General features: G+C 43.8%; 2 protein-coding genes across 4 annotated transcripts in view; one reads left to right on the top strand and one right to left on the bottom strand.

The window, feature by feature from the left end:
* The window catches only part of YTHDF2 (YTH N6-methyladenosine RNA binding protein F2), a 126,436-nt gene that overhangs the window by 32,281 nt on the left and 70,955 nt on the right, over positions 1-23,200 (top strand). The window lies entirely within an intron of this gene.
* Positions 424-21,598, bottom strand: HNRNPR (heterogeneous nuclear ribonucleoprotein R). Of its 3 annotated transcripts, none has more exons than XM_065650429.1 (11): positions 21,456-21,598; positions 16,463-16,631; positions 14,330-14,448; positions 13,855-13,962; positions 13,078-13,191; positions 7,102-7,278; positions 6,444-6,579; positions 5,515-5,720; positions 5,158-5,307; positions 3,748-3,869; positions 424-3,420 (listed from the first exon to the last, which is right to left on the bottom strand). In XM_065650429.1, the coding sequence occupies exons 1-11, from the start codon at positions 21,528-21,530 to the stop codon at positions 2,808-2,810; spliced, it is 1,989 nt and encodes a 662-aa protein (XP_065506501.1). In that variant the 5' UTR covers positions 21,531-21,598; the 3' UTR covers positions 424-2,807. The 3 variants fall into 3 exon arrangements, with proteins under 3 accessions (XP_065506501.1, XP_065506502.1, XP_065506503.1); XM_065650430.1 differs by having other exon boundaries at positions 16,463-16,628; XM_065650431.1 differs by lacking the exon at positions 16,463-16,631.

The following is a 23,200-nucleotide window of genomic DNA, read 5'->3' as shown; positions in this document are numbered from 1 at the left end:
GCAGGACACTCACAAAAGCTTAACATTGGTTTGCAAGTTGAAATCTGTTATTCCGCAAGAGGATTTTTTGCTAAGTTATGCTGAAGAAACAATCAAAACAGATGCATGAGAGCGAATTTAAATTTATTTTTTTACTATATATCAAAACTACGCAAGATTCTTCCCTTGAATATCTGTCATTGTGGCAGATTTTTCCACTGTGCTACAGTATCTTTGTTCGATATTTTTTGTTCAATAATTTTTTAGGTTTAGTATCCACCACTACTCGAGCAAGTTGTAGCACATGTTATCTTAAAGGATTCAGTAAAGCACTGCTGCAAATTTAAATGGTGAATTTGAGTAACCACAAATCACATAAATCAAAGAACTTGGTATATCTTGTCAATATAAACTTTGATTTTAATTATAAAAATAAGACAGCTTGCTTCTCAGAATCAACAAAAATATTAGCATAAAGAGCAATTCGGGCAGAAATAAATATGAGATGCTGTCGTGGTTGTATTGCTGGCTCGGGTTAAACCACAACAGGCTTTTGTGGCGCCCAACGCGAGGCTTGAAAACTTTCAAATTTGGCACTGAAAAGGGGAGAAGAGGGCTAACCGCACCAAGAAAACTAACCCGTTTTCAGGCAAACCAGCACACGCAGCTCTGCGGTTGTCAAGGTAGACAATTCTAACTTTTTTTTTTGTTAAATGTTTGTTTTGTCAACATCGTAATTGAAGCGTTTCCTCCCCACACCCCCCAGCACTGGGCTGACCTGGAACATGCAGGATGGGAACACTATGGAGAATAATTTAAATTTGATGCCAGATGCCCTTTACAATGAAAAGCAAATACTTCTTTGGATCACAGGGTTCTGCTCAAACACCACAGGAATTATAAAATTACGACAAAGTCGTACTGGCAGGACAGCAAACCCTTGGATTAAAAAAAAATTACAGGTTCTTACCACAAGCAAAAGCCTGAAACATTTACCCAGGCGATGCTCAAATATGGAACAGAGAGGACAGGGATTTGGGCCCGTGAACTTTATGAAGTGTAACAAAAAAATTCAAATAATTTCTATTAATTTATGAATTTGAAAGGAAGAGCCTGACCCGGGGGCAAAGCCATTATTTGAGAGCCAGCTGTACATCCTCACTTCAATTCGGGTCCAAATTCAAACCATGCAGCTCATTTTTTTTGTTCACATTCTGACACGAACCACTCGAGAGACACCAGCCAGGAATAGAAGACAAAGGGAGGAGTTTGACCACTGAAGTTTAACATCCTCAATAGTCTGCGTTTAGACGAGCAATGCGTTTGATTTGGATATTTAGAGGTCCGGCAATAGTTTTCTTTAGAGAAAGTTTAAATCCATTTGTTTCTCTTATTTTCTTGATTCTTCATTGGGGTACAGAATGGCTCAGATGCGACACAAGAGTAATGTTAAAATTGACATCTGGGAATGTCCAAAACAAGGGTCAAAGCAACACATAATACCCCAAGAATGTAGCTAGAAATGTCCCCAAAAAGATTTTTTTTTTAAACAGCCTTTATTACAAGGCATGAGAATTCTACGGCAAATTGTTCATCATGGCAGAACATCAAATTAAAACGTCAAGACAGAAATAAGCAGAACGGGGAGAGCACGTTTGTGTGATCTGTTGTGAGAATTTAGTTCACTGCACGCTTAATTTGGAATTCTCAGTCCTAGTCAAATATTATCTTAAATTACGAGATTATCTTAAATTATGCTTGAGATCGGAACCTACGTGTTTGTACGCTGAATAATATGATATAGCAGGGACTCAGCAGCACGTAATAAAAGGCACAAAGTTAACACCATTGTAGGCTCTGCTTCCTTCTCCACATTAGATTAGATTTAAATGAATGGTTTGGATGCATTTCAACGCTTTTTAAAAGAAAAAAAGGTTCAAAATTAGATGCTGAACAGTTAAACACAGAGTGGCCCTTTGGGCTGTCTGTAATTTCTCATAGTTTTCAGTCTGATGTCCACATGTTGGAAAGCACAAGAAATTTTGCACAAATTTGATCACTCACATAGGCAGTTATACTTGGAAAACAATGGTTTTTTTCGCAAGAATTACCAATGAAATAATGTTTTAGGACACAATTGAATTTGAAATAGGTGATGTTTTGAATAGATTTTTGAGTTTTATTGAAATCTTACATGAACAAGAAATTGGAAATACAATCACATCAAGGAACAAATTGCCACGGCTTTGACGTTTGAAGCCAAACAAATTTTGTAGGGCAGATTTTCAAAAAGGTGTGAAGTTATAACAATTTAAAAACACAGTTAACCTACTTCTAGGAATGCAAAACATACAATCATGTTATTTTCAATACAAGAAAACTTAATTTGTTGTAATTTCTTAAAACTACTAAGACAAAGCACTAGCTTTTACTTTTATGTACAGCATACTCCTATGTAGTCTATCCCAAATCCAAAAAAAAAAAAAAAACTGTCCAAAACCAGAGGTTCTGCAAAATCATGATTGAACAGTGTGCCATTCCTGCTTTTAAACTGCTAAAATGAAGCCTAAAATGATAAAAGCATCGAAACCCCGTATGGAGTTCAGGAATTCTGCAAGCCCAGTAATGTCCAAGTGCGTTTATGGAAAAAAAAAAGAAAACTAAGAGACTCGAGTATATACACAATAGAGTGATTCTTCAGCCCAATACAAACGGCAGCCAATCTCTACCGAAGGATGAGACATTAAGCCAATTTTTTGTTTTTTTGAAGGATGTAGAGCTAGAGCCAATTCTACGTTTCCAATCCTCTCAAATCCCTCCTCACTTGTCTACTTCCACTGCTGCCCGTACGTATCCTGATAAAACTCCTGGTTGTCATTATTGTAACCATAGTTACCCGCATAGTCACCACCTTGCTGGAGCGGCTGCTGCGCGATGGGTTGGGAGCCCCAGTTCTGCTGGTTGTTGGTCTGACGGCGCTTGGAGTCGGGCTGGTTGTACCCGTCCGCCTTTCTCTTGCCTCCCACGTTGCCCCCGCGGTTGCCCCTGGCCCCGCGGGCGCCTCGGCCTCGCTGCTGCTGGGCAGGGCCCCCTCTCCCCCCCCGCGCTCCTCTGGGCGGTCCCATGGGTGCCCCCCTTTGGGAATAACCAGCTCTACCTCTCGGGGGTGGTGCCCCCCGGCCCCGAGGTGGGGGGGGGGCACCTCTCCCACCCCTTCCTCCTCCTCCTCTTCCTCTGAGAGCGTAGCCGTCGTCATAGCCGTAATAGGGATCTTCGTAGCCACCGCGGTAGTCATGGTAGTCGTAGCCATAGTAATCATCGTAATAATCTTCATAGCCATAGTAATCGGGGGGGTAGCCATAGCCGCCTCTGCCCCCGCGGCCTCGGCCTCTAAGAGGAGGCGGCATGCGAGGCGGAGGGTAGTAATAATAGTCTTCGTACCTATTAAGAAAAAGAAACATCATTTCTCTTATTCTTTATCTTCAAAATTACTCCACTACTTAGCAAAAGTCTGCCAAAAATCAAGTTTCCCCATTTGCAACATGGATAAAAGCCACTGGGGTTTCTCCTCCTGTTTGAGAGCAGAACGTCGCTCTGTGGTGTCAAAATATTCAACTCGTTATCAAGTCTCCCAAAAATCAAGTTTCCCCAAGCACAAAATAAAAGCCACTCGGGTTCTCCTGTTTGGGAGCAGAACGTCACTCTGCGATATCACAGTATTTGATTCCTCATCAAAAGTCTCCCAAAAGTCAAGGAATGGACACTCACGCAGTGCTCCTGGAGGCCTGTCTGGCAGCCTGGCGTTCTTTCCTTTTCTTATCCGGCGGCTTTGCTAACACTATTTCGATTTCTTCCCCTTCTATCTCTTTGCCGTTCATTTCATTCATAGCCTGTAAAAAAAAAAAAATAGAAAAGAAACATCTAAAAATTTATTTTTGTTCAAAAGGAAACTAAAACTTACTGCTGGTTGAGCTGTTCCTGGCTGAACTAGGACACATACTACTTAACAGAACGTTACAGACTCTTCTTTCAAGTCCCACATTATTCACCAGTTACAGTGAAGTGGCATTTTAAAAAAAATTCTCTTTATATCATAAGGTAGAAGAACAGGATTAAAACATTAAAACATGACTGAAACTTGGTGATCTCATCAAATGAGACAAGACCCCTCAGAAAAGTCACGTGTGATTTGTAATTGAGTGCACGTACAAAGATAATGTATTACACAGAGTATGGTCAGGACTACACCCCCCAATTCTTTTCCTGGCGTTACCCACTTTGCATTTCACGTTTCTGGGGATTAATGTTTGCATTAACAAAGCCTTCACATCAGTGATCACAGTGATTTATTTCAGAGGAGGTATGAAAATCAGCAGACACTGGAATCAATGGGCCAATTCTACGCATTAATATAATAACAATGCTTTTGTTAAAAAACAAACAACACGCCCATACACAAATATCTCCCAAAATTCATAAATTTAGTAGCCCCAAGTCAGTGATGGGGCAGATGTGCCAGAATTCCAGCTTGTTTCCGAGAAGGGAGTGTTCGAGATGCTTTTCCAAACTGACTTCAGCTTCATTACATGAGTGACATTCATCCCAAAGCCAAACTCAAGAGTGTTCTGAACCGTATTTTGGTGGGTAGGAAAATTAAGTGATTAAATGGTTATAAAATTTATTAATAAAGTTGAGTGAAGAGCCTTTGAACTCTCTATGTAGCCACATCCAATGTACTTGCTCAAGGCTCCAAGGTGCAAAACGGCTCCTCTCCTCCTCCTTCCTCCCACCAACTATGGATTTCAAAACCAGAGGAATTTCACTCCAAAACTACACACAGCCTTTAAACAGGGGTCTTTGAGAGACAACCGATACCTTCTGTGTTTCCTCAGAAAAATTGTCTAGGTTGATCTTTTTTACATTTTTTTCCTCTTCTCTAGATTCTCCTGCACTGGTCTCTACCTCTTTTCCATCTACTTGTTAACTCGCTACAGTTTTGTCCTTTGCAAGTTCCACATCCTCCTAAGCTACTGAAATCATAGGAACAAAATCATTAGTGTGCAAATTCTCACCTTACTAAATGGGCTGCACAAATTATCTATGTATTCACCGTAAAGAAATTTTTTAAAGCCATTTGTACAAGATAAACTGCTCACATGGAAAGAATCATCAACCCACCTTCACTGCTGCACCTCTGTCCTCAAAATGAACAAACGCGTAATCCTTCAGCTTCTTTACTCTTTCCAGCTTTCCAAATTCCGAAAAGGATTTCTCCAGAATTTCTTCCGTCACAGTCGTGGCCAAGTTTCTTACAAATAAAACTTTCACCTGATTTTAAAAAAAAAAAAAAAAAACACCACACACCACACACAAAGAACAAAAGCTGTAAGCTTTAAAAGTCAAACCTCGAAGGAAAAAGAACAGAAAGTGATAAAATGTTATTCCCTTCTCTACATTGCTCAGCTGGAACAAATCTTTGTCACTACAGCATAAAGAAATTCCTTCCAAAGCATAAACCAGGTAATTTGTTCTTACTTTTGCCATGACCTCTGGATCAGGTTCCTCCACTGGATCAGCCCATTCCACCGTCACAACGTTCCCCCAAACTTTGACTTTCCCACTCATGAGTCTGCGTCGAGCTTGTGCTGCCGACTTGTGATCCTCATATTCCAAGAAGCAGAAGCCACGATTCTTCTTTTTATCATCGGGTTGATGATACAAGATTACATCCACCAAACCCTCTGGAAAACACAGCTTTAAGGTTAAGCTTCGAGAGGAAAAATGGGTCACCTTGCAGGCGAAATTCTCCAGAACAAACTTACCTCCCAATCAGACCCTGCAAAACATCGACCTGAACAGTTCACACTGGTTAAGTTTTAGATATTTTACCATTTTTACATTTTCAAAAAGCATTAACACATAGCATCTCCCCTGCCAACAGGGAAAGCTGGAAAGAATTTCTTCCACATCTCTCAAAAACAAGGAGAGAAAACTAAAGGAGTATTCACCTGCTGTTTTCACCACTTCCCTGAAGTGCTTATAAACAGCACGCCTGAAAAAGAAGTGGCAGGTTAAAAATCTCCTGCAGGTGACCAAGGCTTCGATCTCTTATTTAAAGCAGAAGCTGATGACTTTTCTTCCTACTTACTGGAGAAGAACACGGAAGAACTGGGCCAGAAATCCATCTGTCGTTAACTATTTCTACAATAACATCCCCTCTAAACTGATTATTTCCTCTTCCCCATCATTCCTCAGCAATACATTCATTTAACAATGAGTAAAAACAGACACTAGACCCTTTACGCTCCACCACAAAATATATTTGAAATATAAAATTTCGACCAGAAACAAACCTGGAATCCAACTTGGAAATAAATGATAAATATCTGCCAAATAACTAGACCTAAAGAACAGAGAGACTGGATTTAGGGGTCATTACAATAAACTCCTTCAGAAGGTCTTACCTGTTACTTTACCGAACTCTTCCAATATGTTTTCCTTAGTCTTGTTCTTTGGAATTGACCCGACAAATAACCTGTTGTTTGCCACCGAGATGCAAACCCCGAGGTGCTTCCCAGGACGGATTTCATAGTTGTCACACTGAGAAAATAAAAAACCATTCATTTGCTTTATCCACAAGATCCCCAAAATCATAAAAATCAGCTATTTTCTTCACAATGTATTATTTTTACACATAGCATATTGAATTCACCATCACTACAACTCCAGTTTTCGAGTCAGAATTCACTTGAAGAACATCGCAGAACTCAGGTTTTCCATAGAAACTTTACAAGTTCTGCTAAAGCTCCAAAGAAACTGATGTACAAGGAACAAAACGCAACAGATACAACTGCATGGGCTGAATTAATTCTGAAGTTTCTCTGGGTTTTGTGGGTGGTTTTTTTTTTCCCCCCCCCAACTTCACAAGACATTTTAGTTTTTACCCCCTTCCTCACACAGGATCAGGTGAATTCATAGAACAGTCTGGGTTGGAAGGGACCTTCAAGATCATCTAGTTCCAACTCCCTTCCCATGCGACAAAGGATGCTTTAATGCATTGAAGACTTCATTATCTAAGAGATTACCTCGCTGTTCACATTATCTTGAAAATAGGTCACTCACCAGTTTGACCGCTTCCTGTGCCGCATCTTTACTACAGAAGGTGATGAAGGCGTAACCTCTGTTCTGCCCAGAGAGAGGATCCATCATGAGGCGCAGGTCCCAGATGGGACCGGCTTTCTCAAAGAGCGGTACCAGCTCATCTTCATACAGGTCTCGGGGAATCTTACCCACAAAAACCTGAAAGGGAAGAGGACATTTAAACAAAGGTTTTGCAGAAATCCAGACTTTTCTAGACTGTATTTGTTTCAGCTCCCACCAACTGTATGTTTTAATATTAGTCTGAGCAAATCGAGTCCTCGTGTTTTCATTCCTTACACAGAGTGATAATGATAAACTTCGATAAAGTTTTGTTAAGGGTTTTAATCTATTTGGCTGAGCTCTCCTCAAATTCTTTAATCGCTGGAGATCAATTACCAAAACCTCTGAATTGCTAATACAAGCAAAACATTCCAATAAGATCAAATTCTCTTTATTTCAGGAGCTAGTATGAGAAACAGAATTAGGGATTTGATTTGAATACATTCATACCTGACTTATATTTTAGAGTAACTTCCATATATAACCGAAGGACTAAGAGCTCTGTGGGAGTAATTCACATTTAAGTGAATTTGCTTTGCGCCTGTACACTTAATATGTTGACAAACCACAAGATCAACACCAGATATGACAAACACCAGGTAAACACCTTGTAAGACTCAGAAGAAACATGTAGGATCTCATCCAAATCTACAATCTTCATTAAAGAAAATAAATACGGTAGTGTCAAAAAATTGTGGCCCAGTGCAAAACCTTTGAAACCCCCAGTTGTGGGGGTGACATTTCATTTGTGTATAAACCCAGCACGAGCTTTGTCTGGTTCAACTCCTGCTGAGTTTATTATACCACTGCTTTCGAAATTAGAATTATCATAGTATCTGATTATTCCCACTCAATTTATTATGGCCAAAAGCAGCTTAAGCTGCCCCAACATCTCCAATAACATGACATTTTGCAGTTAACAATGAAGCCTCCTTTTCTTCAAATTAGGTCTTAAATGGTATTATATTTGTTTACAACTGAATGCTTGTCTTGCTTCCTTCTGATCCTCATACACTTCAACAAGCTCCTCCTTTCTGTGACTGCATTTAATGAAATATTTCTAACATTTCCTTTCCTTGCCTTGTCTGTGCTTAATGTGAAAAGTCACTGAAACTGCTGTGTAGAAGTGACTACTGTCTATGCGACTTCCAGCGTTGCTGAATAACTGGTTTATTTTAAATCACAATAAGACAACTTAAACGAGTTGAACAGAGTCTGGTCCATCCTCTGACACCCACCCTGAGATACTGATCCCATTGGTCAGATCCCTCTCAGCTTCTCTTCTCCAGCTCAACAGCCCCAGCTCTCTCAGTCTCTCCTCATCACAAAGATGCTCCACACCCCTCAGCATCTTTGTGTCCCTCCCTGGACTCTCGCCAGTCATTCCTTGTCCTTCTTAGACTGGGGAGCCCAGCACTGGACCCACAACTGCAGATGTGGCCTCCCCAGGGCAGAGCAGAGGGGGAGGATTCACCTCCCTGACCTGCTGCCCGCACACCCCAGGTACCCTTGGCCTCTTGGCCACAAGGGCACATTGGTGACTCATGGTCACCCTGTTGCCCACCAGAACTCACAGGTCCTTCTCTGCGATGCTGGTTTCCAGCCTCATCTAAACACGTTTTAAACCCCTCCAGGGATGGTGACTCCACCACTACCCTGGGCAGCCTGTTCCAATGCCCGACAGCGCTTTCTGTGAAGAAGTTTTTCCTAATATCCAATCTGAACCTTCCCTGGCGCAACTAAGGGCCATTTCCTCTTGTCCTGTCACTTGCTACTTAGACAATTGGCCCAATGATCTAGCTGGTCCAGATCCCTCTGTATGGCCTTCCCACCCTCCAGCAGATCAACACTCCCACCCAACCTGGCGGTGTCTACAAACCCACTGAGGGTGCACTCGATCCCCTCGTCCAGATCATCGATCAAGAGATTAAACAGAACTGGCCCCAGTACTGAGCCCTGGGGACACCACTCGTGACCGGCCACCAACTGGATTTGGCTCCGTCCACCACGGCTCTTTGGGCCCGGCCCTCCAGCCAGTTCTTTACCCGTCGCAGATACGCCGTCCAGGCCATGAGCTGCAGCTTCTCCAGGAGATGCTGTGGGATACGGTGTCAAAGGCTTTGCCGAAGCCTGAGTGCACAACATCCGCAGCCTTTCCCTCATCTACTAGTTGGGTCACCTTGTCATGGAAGGAGATCAGGTTGGTCAAGCCTTTCATAAACCCATGTTGACTGGGTCTGATTGCTTGGTTGTCCTGCATGTTCTGTGTGATGTCACTCAAGATCATCTGCTCCACGACCTTCCCCAGCACCGAGCTCAGACTGACAGTTCTGTAGTTCCCCAGATCATCCTTCTGGCCCTTCTTGTAAGTGAGCATCACATTCACCAACTTCCAGCCACCTGGGACCTCCCCAGTTGGCCAAGACTGCTGATAAATGATGGCAAGTGGCTCAGTGGTCACCTCTGTCAGCTCCCTCAACACCCTTGGGTGGATCCCATCTGGTCCCATAGACCTGTGTGTGTCCAAGTGGTGTAGCAGGTCACCAACCATTTCCCCTGAGATTATTTGGGCTTCATTCTGCTCCCCACCCCTGTCTAGCTGGAGCACAACTGGTCTGAGCATCAGACTGAGGCAAAGGCGGCATTTGGCACCTCAGCCTTTCCCTCATCTCCTGTCACTATGTTTCCTCCCAATTTCACCAAAAAGGGTGGAGATTCTCCTTAGCCCTCCTCTTGTTGCTGATACATTTATAGAAACATTTCTTGTTGCCTTTTACAGCAGTGGCCAGGCTCAGCTCTAGTGGGGCTTTGGCCCTTCTAATCTTCTCCCTGCATAACCTCACAGAATTCTTGTATTCCTCGAGTCTCCTGGCCCTCCTTCTGAAGGTTATAAATTCTCTTTTTATTCCTCAGTTCCAGCAGCAGCTCTCTGTTCAGCCAGGCAGGTCTTCTCGCCTTCCAGCACATGGGGACAGCTGCTCCTGCACCTCCACGATGAACTTCTTGAAGAGAGACCAGCCTTCCCGGATCCTTTGTCTGCCTCCCAAGAGACTATCAGCTTGGTCAACCGTGATTTCCCTTTGGTGAATCCACGCTGGTGACTCCTGACAATCTTTTCCTCCACACGCTTGGAGATGACGTCCAGAACGAGTTGTTCCGTCACCTTTCCAGGGATGGAGGTGAGCCCGATGGTCTGTAATCTCCTTGGTCGTTCTTGCCCTTTCTGAAGACTGGAGTGATGTCAGGCACCTCTCCTGTTCTCCACAACCCTCCAAATATGACGGAGAGCGGCTCAGCAATAACATCTGCCAGCTCTCTCAGCACTCGTGGGCTCATCCCATTGAGGCCCGTGGATTTGTGATGATTTTGCCAGCCAGGTGCACAGGTTCCATCAAGACCTTGAAATTCCCCGTGTGCTGAAAGACTACACTTCGTCCTTCAGGCAAGAAGGGGTTGGGGGGGAACCTTTAAAACCCTTCCAACCACCTTTAAGAAACTTTAAGGAGGTAAGAAAAGGCCAAGAAAAGACATCTTAGAAATTTTACGCCAAAGGAACACGTACAAGCCCCTTGAGGACAAGCAGGCATCAAGTTTAAAATCAAATCCTATTGCAATTATTTTCTCCTCCGAGCTTCTGCACAGCTGGAACTACTTTGTCTTTATTACAGAATCACGTTCCAAAATGGTCCAGCTGCTCTTCAAGCCCAACAACTAAAAAAAATACACCAGACACCTCACCCGCAAAATCCTTCCAGCAAAACAACAATTTGCAAGTGTTCAACATGCTGCATATCTGTAAGATTATTTGTCAATAAATAATATAAGGGTGCAATTCAGTAGCACTTCAGACCATCACATCATCACCCTGAGATGGTCAAGAACTTCTAAACCACCTTTCTGAAGGCAGGAACGCACAAACTGACAAAAGGAAACAAGCTACACGGACTCTCAGTGTGGTGGGGTCACTTTATTTTTAACAGCTCTTCTGGGCTTTTATTCGGGGGCTTCGGGCAGTTTGAGGCTCCTGAAGCCACTTAATTATTGAAAGCTGGGAGGGGCCATTTTGGGGCTGTTTGGGTCTAAATCAACTTTTTAAAAGGTTTATTTAATGCATTTAAAGTTTGAGGGGCCAATTTGCGACTTTAAGGCTTTTTAAATCTACTTATTGATAACTAATTTATTAAATAGATTAATATTTAAAGTGCGGGGGGATTTGAGGCTGCTTCCCAGGATTAAGAGTCCAAATTCAGCTTTTTATTTTAACCGCTTATTAATTTAATGTATTCTATCTAAATGGGGGTTTTGATGGTTGTATTTTAATTGAGTTTGGGGTTTTTGGGGGAGCATTTTGGGCCATTTGGGGCTCCTGAAGCCACTTAATTGTTTCAATTATTGTATTTAAAGTCAGAAGGAGGCATTTTGGGGCTAAATTCACTTAACGTTTTTAAAGTTTGGGATCCAAGTTCTGGGCTGTTTTGGGGCTGATTTGCACCCCCCAAAAATCTTTTACAATCTATTTATTGATAATTTACTAAGTTAATATTTAAACAAGACCAAATTTGGCTTTTTTTAACCCGCCACCATCTTCTGCTCCCACCGCCATCTTGTCTCCTCCTCACACTGAGGGGGCCGAGGAGACGCCCGCTGATTGGCCGGCACCATCTGGCGGGAAAGCCTCCCATTGGCTCAGCCCCAGGCAGCCGTCTCCGAGGGCGATAATTTCGATAATTTGTGCTCAAAGAAGCTTTTCAGATCTATTTTTTTGACAATTAATTTATTCACTAAGTTAATATTTAAGCAGGGGGGATTTGGGGCTATTTCCCAGGATTCTGAAACTAAATTTGGCTTTTTTTTTTTTTTTTTTTAAAACTGCAGGTCCTGCCCAGAGAACAGTGGAGGTGCGCTGACCACGCCCCCGCCCTCCAGCTGACCACGCCCCCGCCCTCCAGCTGACCACGCCCCCCCTGCCCTCAATGGGGGGTCACTAGGGTCTATGGGGCTCAATGGGGCTGTTTTGGGGTGAAACAGCCCAGAAGAGGCTGAACCCCCTGCAGGTGAGTGACCCACAGACTGACCCAGTGACCCACAGCACCAATACTGCCCCAGCGCCGCCCCCCCGCCCCCCCCAAATGCTGCCCCATAGTGACTGCCAACTGCCACACAGACCCCCCCTCCTGCACTGCCCCACAGCACCCCATAGCTCCTCCGCTCTGACCCACAGATCCACAGCACTGCCCCATATCACCCCATAGTTCCTCTGTGCTGCCCCACATCACCCCATAGTTCCTCCACTGCCCCACAGATCCACAGCACTGCCCCACAGCATCCCACAGCTCTTCCGCTCTGCCCCATAGATCCACGGCACCCCATAGCTCCTCCACTCTGCCCCATAGATCCACAATGCTGCCCCACAGCACCCAGTACCAGGGATGTTTTCACACAGGTTGTAACAAAAGCAAACCAACAATCCCTTACAAACCCCTGTTCTCAGTTGTCCCGTCCAGAACTCTGAGTATCCTTCCACAGCATTCGCGTTTTTTATTTCCAGCATTTGCATGAAATGAACCTTGGTCCTGTCACTTCAATTCCATTTATGTCGCAAACAGAGTCATGCTTTTCCGTATCTATACAACTAATCCTCACATCGGTCACTTTTTAAGCGATGGACTGTGAAGTCTCACGCTTCAATGACCATGTTACATTTTAAAATATTTTACGCAGCCTTTCTGAGTATATTCCACCTGCTTTTCCCTCCCTCACTCTATTATCCGAAGAGTAAGAAAGGCTGACGAATACACACGCTTTGCTCTACGATACTTTCAACTTTCCCTTGGAATATGGTTTATTTTTGAGTATTTCTCCCTCATCAGTTTGCACAAACACACAGAATGTACCGACCTCAGTTCCAATCCCAGGCTGCACCCCGGAATACACGGTATCTGGGGGGGGTCCCCCGTATTTCCTCTGGCCCGTAGTCACATCCAAAGTGTAACCGGTTCTCTCCAGCAAAGCCTGGAAATAAATCGGCACATTCGTTATGAGGCGAGAAAAGAGGGAGTTAAAATAGAAAAAAAAGTGTCCTAAGACAAGTATTTCCTTATCTGCCCCTTGCCACATTTGATAACGAGGTAGAACCTACAAAAAAAACAAACAACCTTATTTTGTTGTTTTAAAAACCCACTACCAAGATTGTTTTTATACTACACGGTCACTGGAAAGTTCTTTTTTCTTTTCCATTTTATCCGTAGCACCCCAAGAACTCCAGAGCACCAGGCGATTCTTTTCACCCCCTCTATATTTAGGTTTTTTACTTTAGTTTTCTCTTAATACACTAATACCTCTTTGAAATGTCCAATCGGTCTCAAAGTAATTTCAGGAGTGCGTGAAAGCTTTAAAATAAGACAACTAAGAATTCTTAAACAGATAGAAATGTTTTCATAGAACTTAGATAACATTAAGTTCGTTGTGTAATTAGGAAGATCTGTATTTTAAACGAGCACTCTCTGAGTGTCTATAATTTCTTTAATTCCAAGTGTGAATATATTTATCCAGGTAGCACTGATGCTTTTTAAATATATACAGAATGACTTCAGTCTGCACATCAGGCAGCAAAGAATAACCAGTATTTTCTGCACACAGGTAATAGATCAGAAAATAATCAGGATTTTCTGTTACCTTAATCTTGGCTTCATCTGGTCCCTTGGTTGACTCCTGCACTTTGCTGCCTTGTTTCTCTCTTTGCCTGTAGGTCTTCATAACTCCACATAAAAATGCACTTTTGTTCTGCAGACACAATTCACAAAATAATTCAATTGTGCGTGTGAAAAGCCCTGGGGAATCCACCGAATCTCACACTCCAGACCCCAAGGTCACTATATCAAGCCAATACAAAAAAATGACAAAAGAGCCCTTTAGAAAAAAATATGACAATTGATTGAACAAAGACTGAAAAAAATAGATTCTAGGTGGTATTTTACCTTATTTTCTCAATAGCACACTCATTTTCATTATTTCGAAAACCTCCACATTTCAGGCAACTTTTAAATTTGGGTTTGAAATGTTCGAATGCAGCAACATGACTGAATTTCTAAGTCCCAACCCTCGTGCCGACAGCACCAGGACACTATTTACACTGATGCTCTGACCTTACCTGGACATGCGATAGGTCACTCTCTTTAAACTGCTGTAACACAGACAGGGCTCCTTCTTCATTAAACTCCCTAAGAGCATCAATGGCTCTTTCATCAAGATCGACATAAGCTACCAAGCCTAAAATTAAAGATAAACAAGTTACAGATTTCTGTTGAAGTGCAGACAAACTAAGAACTTAAAGTCAAAAAGTTATGTTCCATAGCAACAGAATTATACATTTAACATCATTACATATTCCTACACAGGTATATGAGAGAACATGAGTACAACAATGAGAAAAAATTAAAATGTATAGACCTAAGTGCAAGATTAGAGCTCACGTGTGACAGCTTCCTAACACACAACTGGCTGCATAAAAGGACTTTTACACACCAGGGTCTGAAACAACCAACTCTGGCTCACTTCTAATAACCTGGATTTGGTTTGTCTGTCTTTTATTTCAGTTTCCTGCATCCTTCCCTCGAATGGAGCTGCTCTGGAATGAGCTAACATGTGAACGTCACAGGGATGTGAAAAAGGAGCTGCCTAATTGACGATCAAATACTCATCAAGCTCTACCCCACTGAATATTAGCAAGTGGAACGGTTTGTTCACTCTTCAACTTCAAAAAGCAAAAACAGTGGACTTCCTATATTTTTAACTCGTTTTGTTGCTTTACACAGTTTTGAGAGCCAGAATTCAAAAAGGCTATTATTTTATTATTTCGAGCCCTGCTGTGTACCCGAAAAGGTTAATTATACAGGTACAGACTCCCCCACAAAACATTGGACCAGTTCTGAAGCACTCGGTTCTGTTTAATGATCTTTACAGGTTCTTTCTTTCCTTTTGCACAAGCTGTGGAGCTTGAAGTCCAGACTGAGATTTGCGCTTTTTAAACTACACAGATACCAAGAACTCCACACACTTTGCAACAACTTGATCCACAAAACGCAGGTTGAGTGCTACTTGATTTCAAAAATACCCAGTAGTGCCGAGCCCAAGGACTACATTTCAGAAGTGATCCTGCACATTGGAAGGCACCTGTATCTTATACAGAAGACCTCAGCAGATTAAAAATCCCAAATTTAGTGCTTGGCTTCGCTGACCAACTCCTGCGCAATGCAAACTTCTTCAGTGGCTTTAAGGAGGTTGAATAAATGTTTTCCCCATTAATCATGCAGTGGAATTGTATTAAGCAGTCAGGTTCTGGGCTGAAAAGCTTTTGAATGAGATCTCAGAACACAACTTCACTGCCCCACAGCCCCACAAGCATTTTCCACTTTCTCTCAACCCATCGAGCGCATGTCGTGACCCACAAAGTGCATTGGCCAAAGCCAATAAAAGCTGGGAAAGGCTCAATGGATGCTCGCTCCCAAAAGAACCATGCTGAAGATTTTGGAACTGCCTTCCCTCAATCAGTGGGATTTGGACTCTGTCATTGTGCCAGCGAGGCGTTCGAGATCAGCACACAGAGCGTTTCTACTGCTTTTGGTAAATCTGCTCACAGAACACGGTCTAAGGAGGGAAAGGAATGACCAGGGGGTTACAAAAACAAACTAGAAAAACCTTTGTCTGTAAAGAAACCTCTCTAGAAGCTGCAGAGACCACTTGCTACCCAGCAAGGAATTACATGAGCTGCTAGAGTCCTCAACTTGGTTGAAAAGCAGTTGGTGTCAAAGTGAAATAACCAACATGGATTAAAGTGTCCGCTCGGAACTCGAGAGAACACAAAAATCCCCAGGCAGACTCAATTCCAATGTAGTCCCAGGCAAGACAAGTTGCTTCCCTAAGTCACCTTGGAGTGTTTAGGAACCACTGTGAGGAGCTGACAGGAGAAAAGTAAAAGCAAAATGATGATTTGGGTTGAAGGGAAAAAAAATATGTACAGTTTAGTGTGCTCAGACATAGATCTTTATTTGAAACTAGTGCTCTGTGCCCTAAAGTTATCACATACAACACTAAGGATGTGTCAGGTCATTAGTCAACGTCAAACCCAATTTGCCTTTAGGGAAAGTCAAAACATTCAGAGCTACACAGACCAAAAAACAGTGATTTTTTTTTTTTTTTTTTTTACACCTTAATCTCTAAAAATTGGACAGCACTACGCCCTCGCTTGCATACCCAATCAGAAACAAGAAATGCAATGTGATACCTGTCTGAAATATTTCATCAAGTCTCTCTGCCACGCTCTGGGGGAGGCCTGCCTGTATCAGTGTCCTGCAGTGCTCTGTGTGAGTTACACTGGAAGTGTCCATGGGCTCCTCCTCTTCTTTTAACTGTACCGCATTACCATTCACCTGATTAGCCATTCTATTAGGCTGCTGGAAAAAATTCAGGAGCTGCATTACAATAAATCACTAGGTTGTAGGACAATGCATGAGTTATCTAAACTAATCGGTATACATGCTGCAAATGACCTATAGCAAAATATTTAATACTGTTTGGATGCAGCTGGTCTAAGTTTCAAAAGAAAGCACAACCCTTGATATTGTGAAAAATGTACATGGAAGAATTTACAGAATTAAAAAAAAAAATGTACCTCATGTACATAACGACATCTAAAGTTTATGTGCCAATTATAAGTTAACTTGTTACCATAGCAGCTACTGGGACACCACAATAACATCCTTCATCAGAAGAACTAGTGCTATATTCATTTCCCATTCCGCTACTTTTCAAACAATCGTTTCAAATTTAGCGAACACATAACCCTTAACATATAGAAACGTCAATACTCGTTGGCTAATTTTCACTTTCTTGTTGCCATGTCTTCCTTTAAACCCAACGTGCTGCATTCAACACAAATGCTTTCTCATGACACTGTCAGAAAAGATAGAAAAATTGCACCGTAATCCACATTATAACTTGGAGCTGCAACTGAACTTTCAGTTTTACTCAATAGGAGCTCTACAAATCACAACCATTTGTTTTTATAAGTTCTTGGTTTAAAAGGAAGCCATGACCACAGCATCTTCAGTTCTTACATGAATAAAAAGACAACTGGATTCCACATATGTGCACTGAAAAATGCACAGCTATCTTCTCCAACAATCCCAGTGGGCTTTGCCCAATTCGTTAAAACCAGTTTCAATTTCTCCATTAGCCAGGCGGCTGATCTTTAGTGCTCACAAATAAAAGGGCTGACAAGAGACGATTCAACCACTCAGCAGAGACCATCAAGGTGATCAGCTGCTAAATTCAGAAGTGAAATGCACCTCGGACTTTAAAAGACGGGGAAGAAGTCAATGAAATGTGAAACAACAACGTGTGCAGCATGGGCAGAGCAACGCGATTCAGTGCTGGAATACGGGTATGAAGGTGATTCAAGAACACTTTTGGATTTTATTTGAAGTGCTGAAGCCTCGAGCTATTTACTGTGCTGCAAAACAAGTCTCCAAACACAACCACACCTCTAATAGTCACTTGTATACCCAGCCACTCTACACTAAAGCTCATGAGCTTTTGGGAAGATTTCCTATGAAGATTTGCAAGAAAAAAAAATAGATATCTACATATATGTATATATATTGTGTTACTTGACAAATTTCTAACCTGTTCAGTTCACTAAAAAGCAACCACGACTATAGTCTAATTACAGAAGAAACACTACCTGAAGACTACAATAATGCTTATCTATCATTTTAAGTATTAACCGAATTCTCCAAAAATTAAGTGAACATGAAGTTACAAAAATCATGGAAAACAGAAATCAGCTGAGCCCTCGAATCTGAAACGAGGGGGGTTAGTTAAACTGTAAATGCTTTGGGTGCAGTATCACCCCAAACCCCTCTTCTCAAACATGCACAGGATGATACACCCAAAAAAGATCCAGGGAGGGGTTTTTTTGTTTTTACTGCCTTATAAAATCAGTTCCGTACACACACATTGACTTCTCTGTCCACCCCACCAAGAACTGCGAGGCTGATCCAACACATCAAGTTATTTGAAACTATTACAATTACCTTCGGAATTTCAGACATGGGGCTTTTGTGAATCTAGATCAGCCTGTGAGTGTCACATACCCCAAAGTTTGGTGCCATTCTCAGCATCTCCTACAACCAAACAAGAGCTCGGCAGCTATTCCGTGTCACAAACAGGTCAAGAACTCCAACTCCTGACAGCGTAAAAACATATTTACCTTCATCACCAACATACAGAGCAATATCTCACCCCTGAGCAACAGATTACTGCACAGCACCACGTGCTTATTTAAACAGGCTTTTAGACAACGTCAATTAAATCTCAGTGTTTTAATTCTCCAGCCATACGGTTTATTTTCGCTTAAGAATTAGTATCCTCATAAAGAACTCAACTCAAACACATGGTCACCAGCTAGAAAAGTTCAGTTTGGGTGTTCAAATTTTAACTATTTCCTGTCACACAAACTTCACTTTAAGAAATTTACTCTGGAAAAATCTTGAAGTGACCCAGCTGTCAAAATATTCAGGTCTCGACAACATCCAGAAGAAACAGGTTTCTTCTCACAGTTCTAGTAATGAGATTCCCTGCTGGCTCTGCAAGCTGGGCCTGAAATCTGAGATTAGGCTTATTAGAATTTATTTTATCAATAAGGAAAATACACAGTGTTTTTATCAACATTTTTGTTCTCCTCTAAAAAAAATATTAAAAGCATATTAAGGGAAAGAGGAGTATTTATGTGGCTCAGCTTATGACAGGCCCAGCCACGCAGAAAAGCACCCACGTGCACTCAGAGTTTCTCCATCTGTATTAACTCAAATATCTCGAAAAGAGGGAGATCGATTGAATCAAGAATTGTGGATTTTAAGTAAAGGATTCTGCATTATTAGTATGTGTGAGGGGAACGGAAGGATTGTCTTGGTTCAGATTTCACGCTGGTGCCAACGTTGTTTTTCTGCAGGTCATGAATACTTAATAATATAAAACATCTTTCTAGCCATCCACTATCTTTCACCTGGAATTCCTGCATCTCCAAGGAGTCATTTGCCCTTTTTTTGAGCTCTAATCGTATGACAAGATGCTCAAACAGCCCCGCTGTTCCTGTTCCCTGGATCTTCCACCACGACTCGAACAGCGGTTGCCACCCACGGCCATTCTAAGTATAACGCCAGCCAATCAATTATAAATTCACAGCCTCGTTAACTCAAAACACACTTAGTAACAGAGCAGAAATGGCCATTTTTGGCCAAGGGACAATATCTCAAGCCACCATAACCAACTTCCCAGTGATTACCCATCAATATTCTCAGCTTCCTGCTACATGACTTTTGATTTCACAGAGGAACTAAACTGCACTTGTTCAGCTCAGGTTGACACAGAAAAACTCTGCACTAAAGTCATCCAGCTTGCTTATGCTACTGTTCTTTCTAGTGAACACACTATGTCAAGCATTTAAGTTATACCATATTAAAAGGGAAAAGTTTCTTGGGTTTTTTTGTTTGGTTCACTCCGGGTTTTTTTTGTTTGGGTTTTTTTGTTTGTTTTTTAAATGAACCACAACAGAACAACTGTAGTCCCTATAAAGTTTACGCCTGACACTTCAAGAAGATTTTTGTCAAAAGAAAGAAACACAGGAGCGAGGGGAAGAACTCACTGAACTAGGAGCTAAAAAAGTCTCATGAACAGCACTGGCACATCCTCTCTCTCTTTTTTTTTTTTTTTTTTTTTTTTTTTTAAAACACCAAGCCTCTAACAGCCATTTCTTTTGTACCATGGCTTATTCAATCTCAGAAAGTACATTTTTAATAGCTTAATTATGATATATGTGTTTATCAGCATGAATTACAAGGCTTGTTTTGAAGTTATCACCCCCTGAAGTTTCCACATTTCAGTGGCAGGACCTTTGCGACAAGTGCAGTCAGCACCTCAGCCTTTCCCCCTCCAGAACCCCACAGGATGAAAAAACCTGAGACCCTCAGGATGCTCAGCAAGAGACAAGTACAGACTGCACCAAAACTCGACAAAAGCACCATCAAGAGGTGGATTTACCTCAACAGTGGCACTAAACACGGCACCGGCAGCCACGACGTCGTGCTGACCTGAGCTACAAACTCCAACCGTGCTCATTTCCAACCAGAGCTCAGCTGGTTATTGGGCTTGTACAGCAGCAAAATGCTGGTGCGACACTTCAACAAAAATGAGCTTTGTCCTGACTCGTTTATCCTCAAAGAGTTGGTCATATCTTTGCCTAAGGAAGGAGTACTGGGTTTTTTTGACAAAACTAGTCAGAGGCTCAAATATTATTCCACCTGTGCTCACACCTAGCCAGAAAAACTGCAAGGTAAAGTCATTAAATACTTGTGGGAAAGACAGCTTCTAGGATACAAAATTATCAAGCAGACTCTGCTAGTTTGCATAGGTAAAAAGAAAATTACACTGCGAGACGCAGCGTTGTGGTCAGATTACCTTTACTTTTAGAAGGCGTGTAAAAAAAAAAAATCAGTCTTAAAGCACAATCTCAAAAAGAAATAAAAAATACAACACACAGCATTGCAGCATAAACACACGACTACCGGTAGGATCATTTGGTGGAGTGTATAACAGGAGGGGAATCCAAACAAGTACTTTAAAAAAAGAGTAGTCCGGCATAGTAAACTAAATTATCTAAAGATAACTAGCCACACGTAACGAGGCCGCTAAGACCCAACAACTAGGGCCTAACTTTAAACGTAACAGCAATAATGAGTTATTAAAAGTTTTTGAAGATTTAACCAAGGCCTGCGGTGTTTAAAAAAAACAACGTGTTAGCAACCAGATTCTGGAGACTTTCTCCTTTGACAAGCGTCGCTCTCTCACCCCGAGCACGAAGCGGGAGGCGGGAGCAGGTGCAGAGCTGCTGATCTCCCTCAGCTCTGCCCAAAGCTCCAGCCCCACCGGCGCGGCGGAGACCGAGAAGGGGCCGGGCAGAGCGCGCCCCGGCCCCCCCGCCGCACGCAGGGCCGGGCCGGGCCCGGGCCGCTCCCCCCCCACCCCACCCCAGGCCTCAGGACCCGCCCCGCCCCGCTCCCCGGCCCCCCCCGCCCCGCCGCGGCCTGCGGAGCCGCCACACCGCGGCCTGCACCCAGCGGCGCCTCCGCCCCGCTCTCCACCGCCCTGGGCCCGCCTCCGCCAGCGCCGGGGCCTACGCGGGAGCCCCCCCCGCGCGAAGCGGCCCCCCCGGGGCTCACCGGAGCGGGGCCTGCGCGGCGCAGCTCGGGCCGAAGCAGCGACGGCAAATGGCGCGCGCTCCTCCTTCTCCTCATGGACGGCGGCGCGACCCCGGCAACACGCGGGGTTTCCCGGAACTGTTTCCAGGGACCGCCGCTTCGCCCACTCAGGGCCTCACGCTCCGGACGAGCAGCCGGGAAGGCCTATAATGTGCGGGGGGCGGGACGCCCCGTGCCTCTCGCGGACCAATGAGAGGGAGGCACTGCAGCCAATCGCGCAGCGCCTTCGACCCGGCGCGCCGGTAGGGCCGGAGCTGGGGGGGATTTAAAGGGGCAGCGCCACCCGCGGCCTCCGAACAAAGGGAGCGCTCGGAGCCGCCCCCGCTCCGCTCCTCCCAGGCCGGGCGGAGCCTCCGCCGGAGCGGGCCCGGGGCTGTTCGGGGGCGGTGCCTGGCGGGGCGAACCCTGGCCCGGGGAGCGGGGGTGGGCCCGGCCCAGCGTCTCCTGGGTGCCGCTTCCCGCGGTTCTGGCTGCGGGTTCGGGCCCTGGCGGTGCCGGCCGGAGCCGCCCGGGACCCGGCGGGCTCTGCTGGAGCCGTGTCCCGCTGCCGGGGGGCCGGGGCCGGTCCCGGGCGGGCTCCGGGGCCGCAGCGCAGGGGGGTGAACGGGGGCGGCTCCTCTGATGTCCGGGCCGGCTGTTCTGTAATTAATGCGTGATTAAATATAACTTGATTTGCTGGATCAGGCTCTTAATGAGTGAAGATTAGGTGCAAAAAATAAGTCCGGGGGAAGTCAGCTTGGGTAAAAGTTTTATGATCGAGAGGAACGGAGGGATCTGAGCATCTTTTCCTTTAATGGTGCTTAATAAATGTCCTGCAAAGCTCTTAAATATTTTATAATGTAGAATCCAGGAGGGAAGCATGGAGTTTACTGAGATATCTCCCATCAGATGACAACTGAACACGATGAGACTACAGCAAAAGGTATATTGAGGTATGAACAAGCGGAACTTTAAATTACTCTCCCACAACATGGCAGTGTAATAATTTCAGTTGTTCGGACCTTACAGCAACATTCCTAAGGTACTAATTGCCAAAATAAAAGTCTTTATGGCACTGCTGACACTTTCTTCTCTCTTTTGCGCTGGTATTTCCCAAGCCCCTTGTGGGTAATTAATGATCTGCAGGTAATTGTGAGCATTCCCAGGCTGTGGGGTTTGAGGATAGGTAGTTCTCATTTCCAACCCAAATCCATTTTGATGGTCTGTTAAGCCTGGGATGCTTTTTCGAATATAAGAGTTGAGCATGCGAGTTTTCTGCTAAAGGATTAATAATTCAGATCTCCCCCAGTGCCCCGCTGCCATGAGCAGGGACATCTGCACCAGCTCAGGTTGCTCAGAGCCCCGTCCAGCCTGGCCTGGGATGTCTCCAGGGATGGTTCATCCACCACTTCTCTGGCCAACCTGGGCCAGGCTCTCACCACCCTCAGGGCCAACAATTTGTCCCTCATTTGCAGCCTGAACCTCCCTCTTTTAGACTAGAACCATCACCCCTTGTACTATTGCAACAGGCCCTGATGAAAATTCTGTCTCCATAATTTAGCAAAGGTGATTTCAAGAGATGGGAGAAGTTCCCTCCACCCTCCCCCCCACCTCTCCTGAGTACGTCCCACATTTCCTTGGTGGTGATTTTGACACTTTTGGACTTCATGAGCCATTCAACTTGCTAACCCAGCAAAAGAGTCATCAGGGTCTGAACAAAAATACAG

Source organism: Caloenas nicobarica, chromosome 23 (assembly GCF_036013445.1).
Source record: "Caloenas nicobarica isolate bCalNic1 chromosome 23, bCalNic1.hap1, whole genome shotgun sequence".
NCBI classification, from domain to species: Eukaryota; Metazoa; Chordata; class Aves; order Columbiformes; family Columbidae; genus Caloenas; species Caloenas nicobarica.
The sequence above is the reverse complement of the archived record's forward strand: the minus strand, read 5'-3'. Positions and strand labels throughout refer to the sequence as shown.

Excerpts from the sequence above, each read along its gene's own strand:
- HNRNPR (XM_065650429.1), bottom strand. The coding sequence starts at position 21,530 with ATGAGGAGAAGGAGGAGCGCGCGCCATTTGCCGTCGCTGCTTCGGCCC. Across the intron at positions 7,279-13,077 it reads AGCCTGGGATTGGAACTGAG|GTTTTTGTGGGTAAGATTCC; the intron begins GTCGGTACATTC and ends CTTCCCTTTCAG. Across the intron at positions 3,421-3,747 it reads CAGGCCTCCAGGAGCACTGC|GTACGAAGACTATTATTACT; the intron begins GTGAGTGTCCAT and ends TTTTCTTAATAG.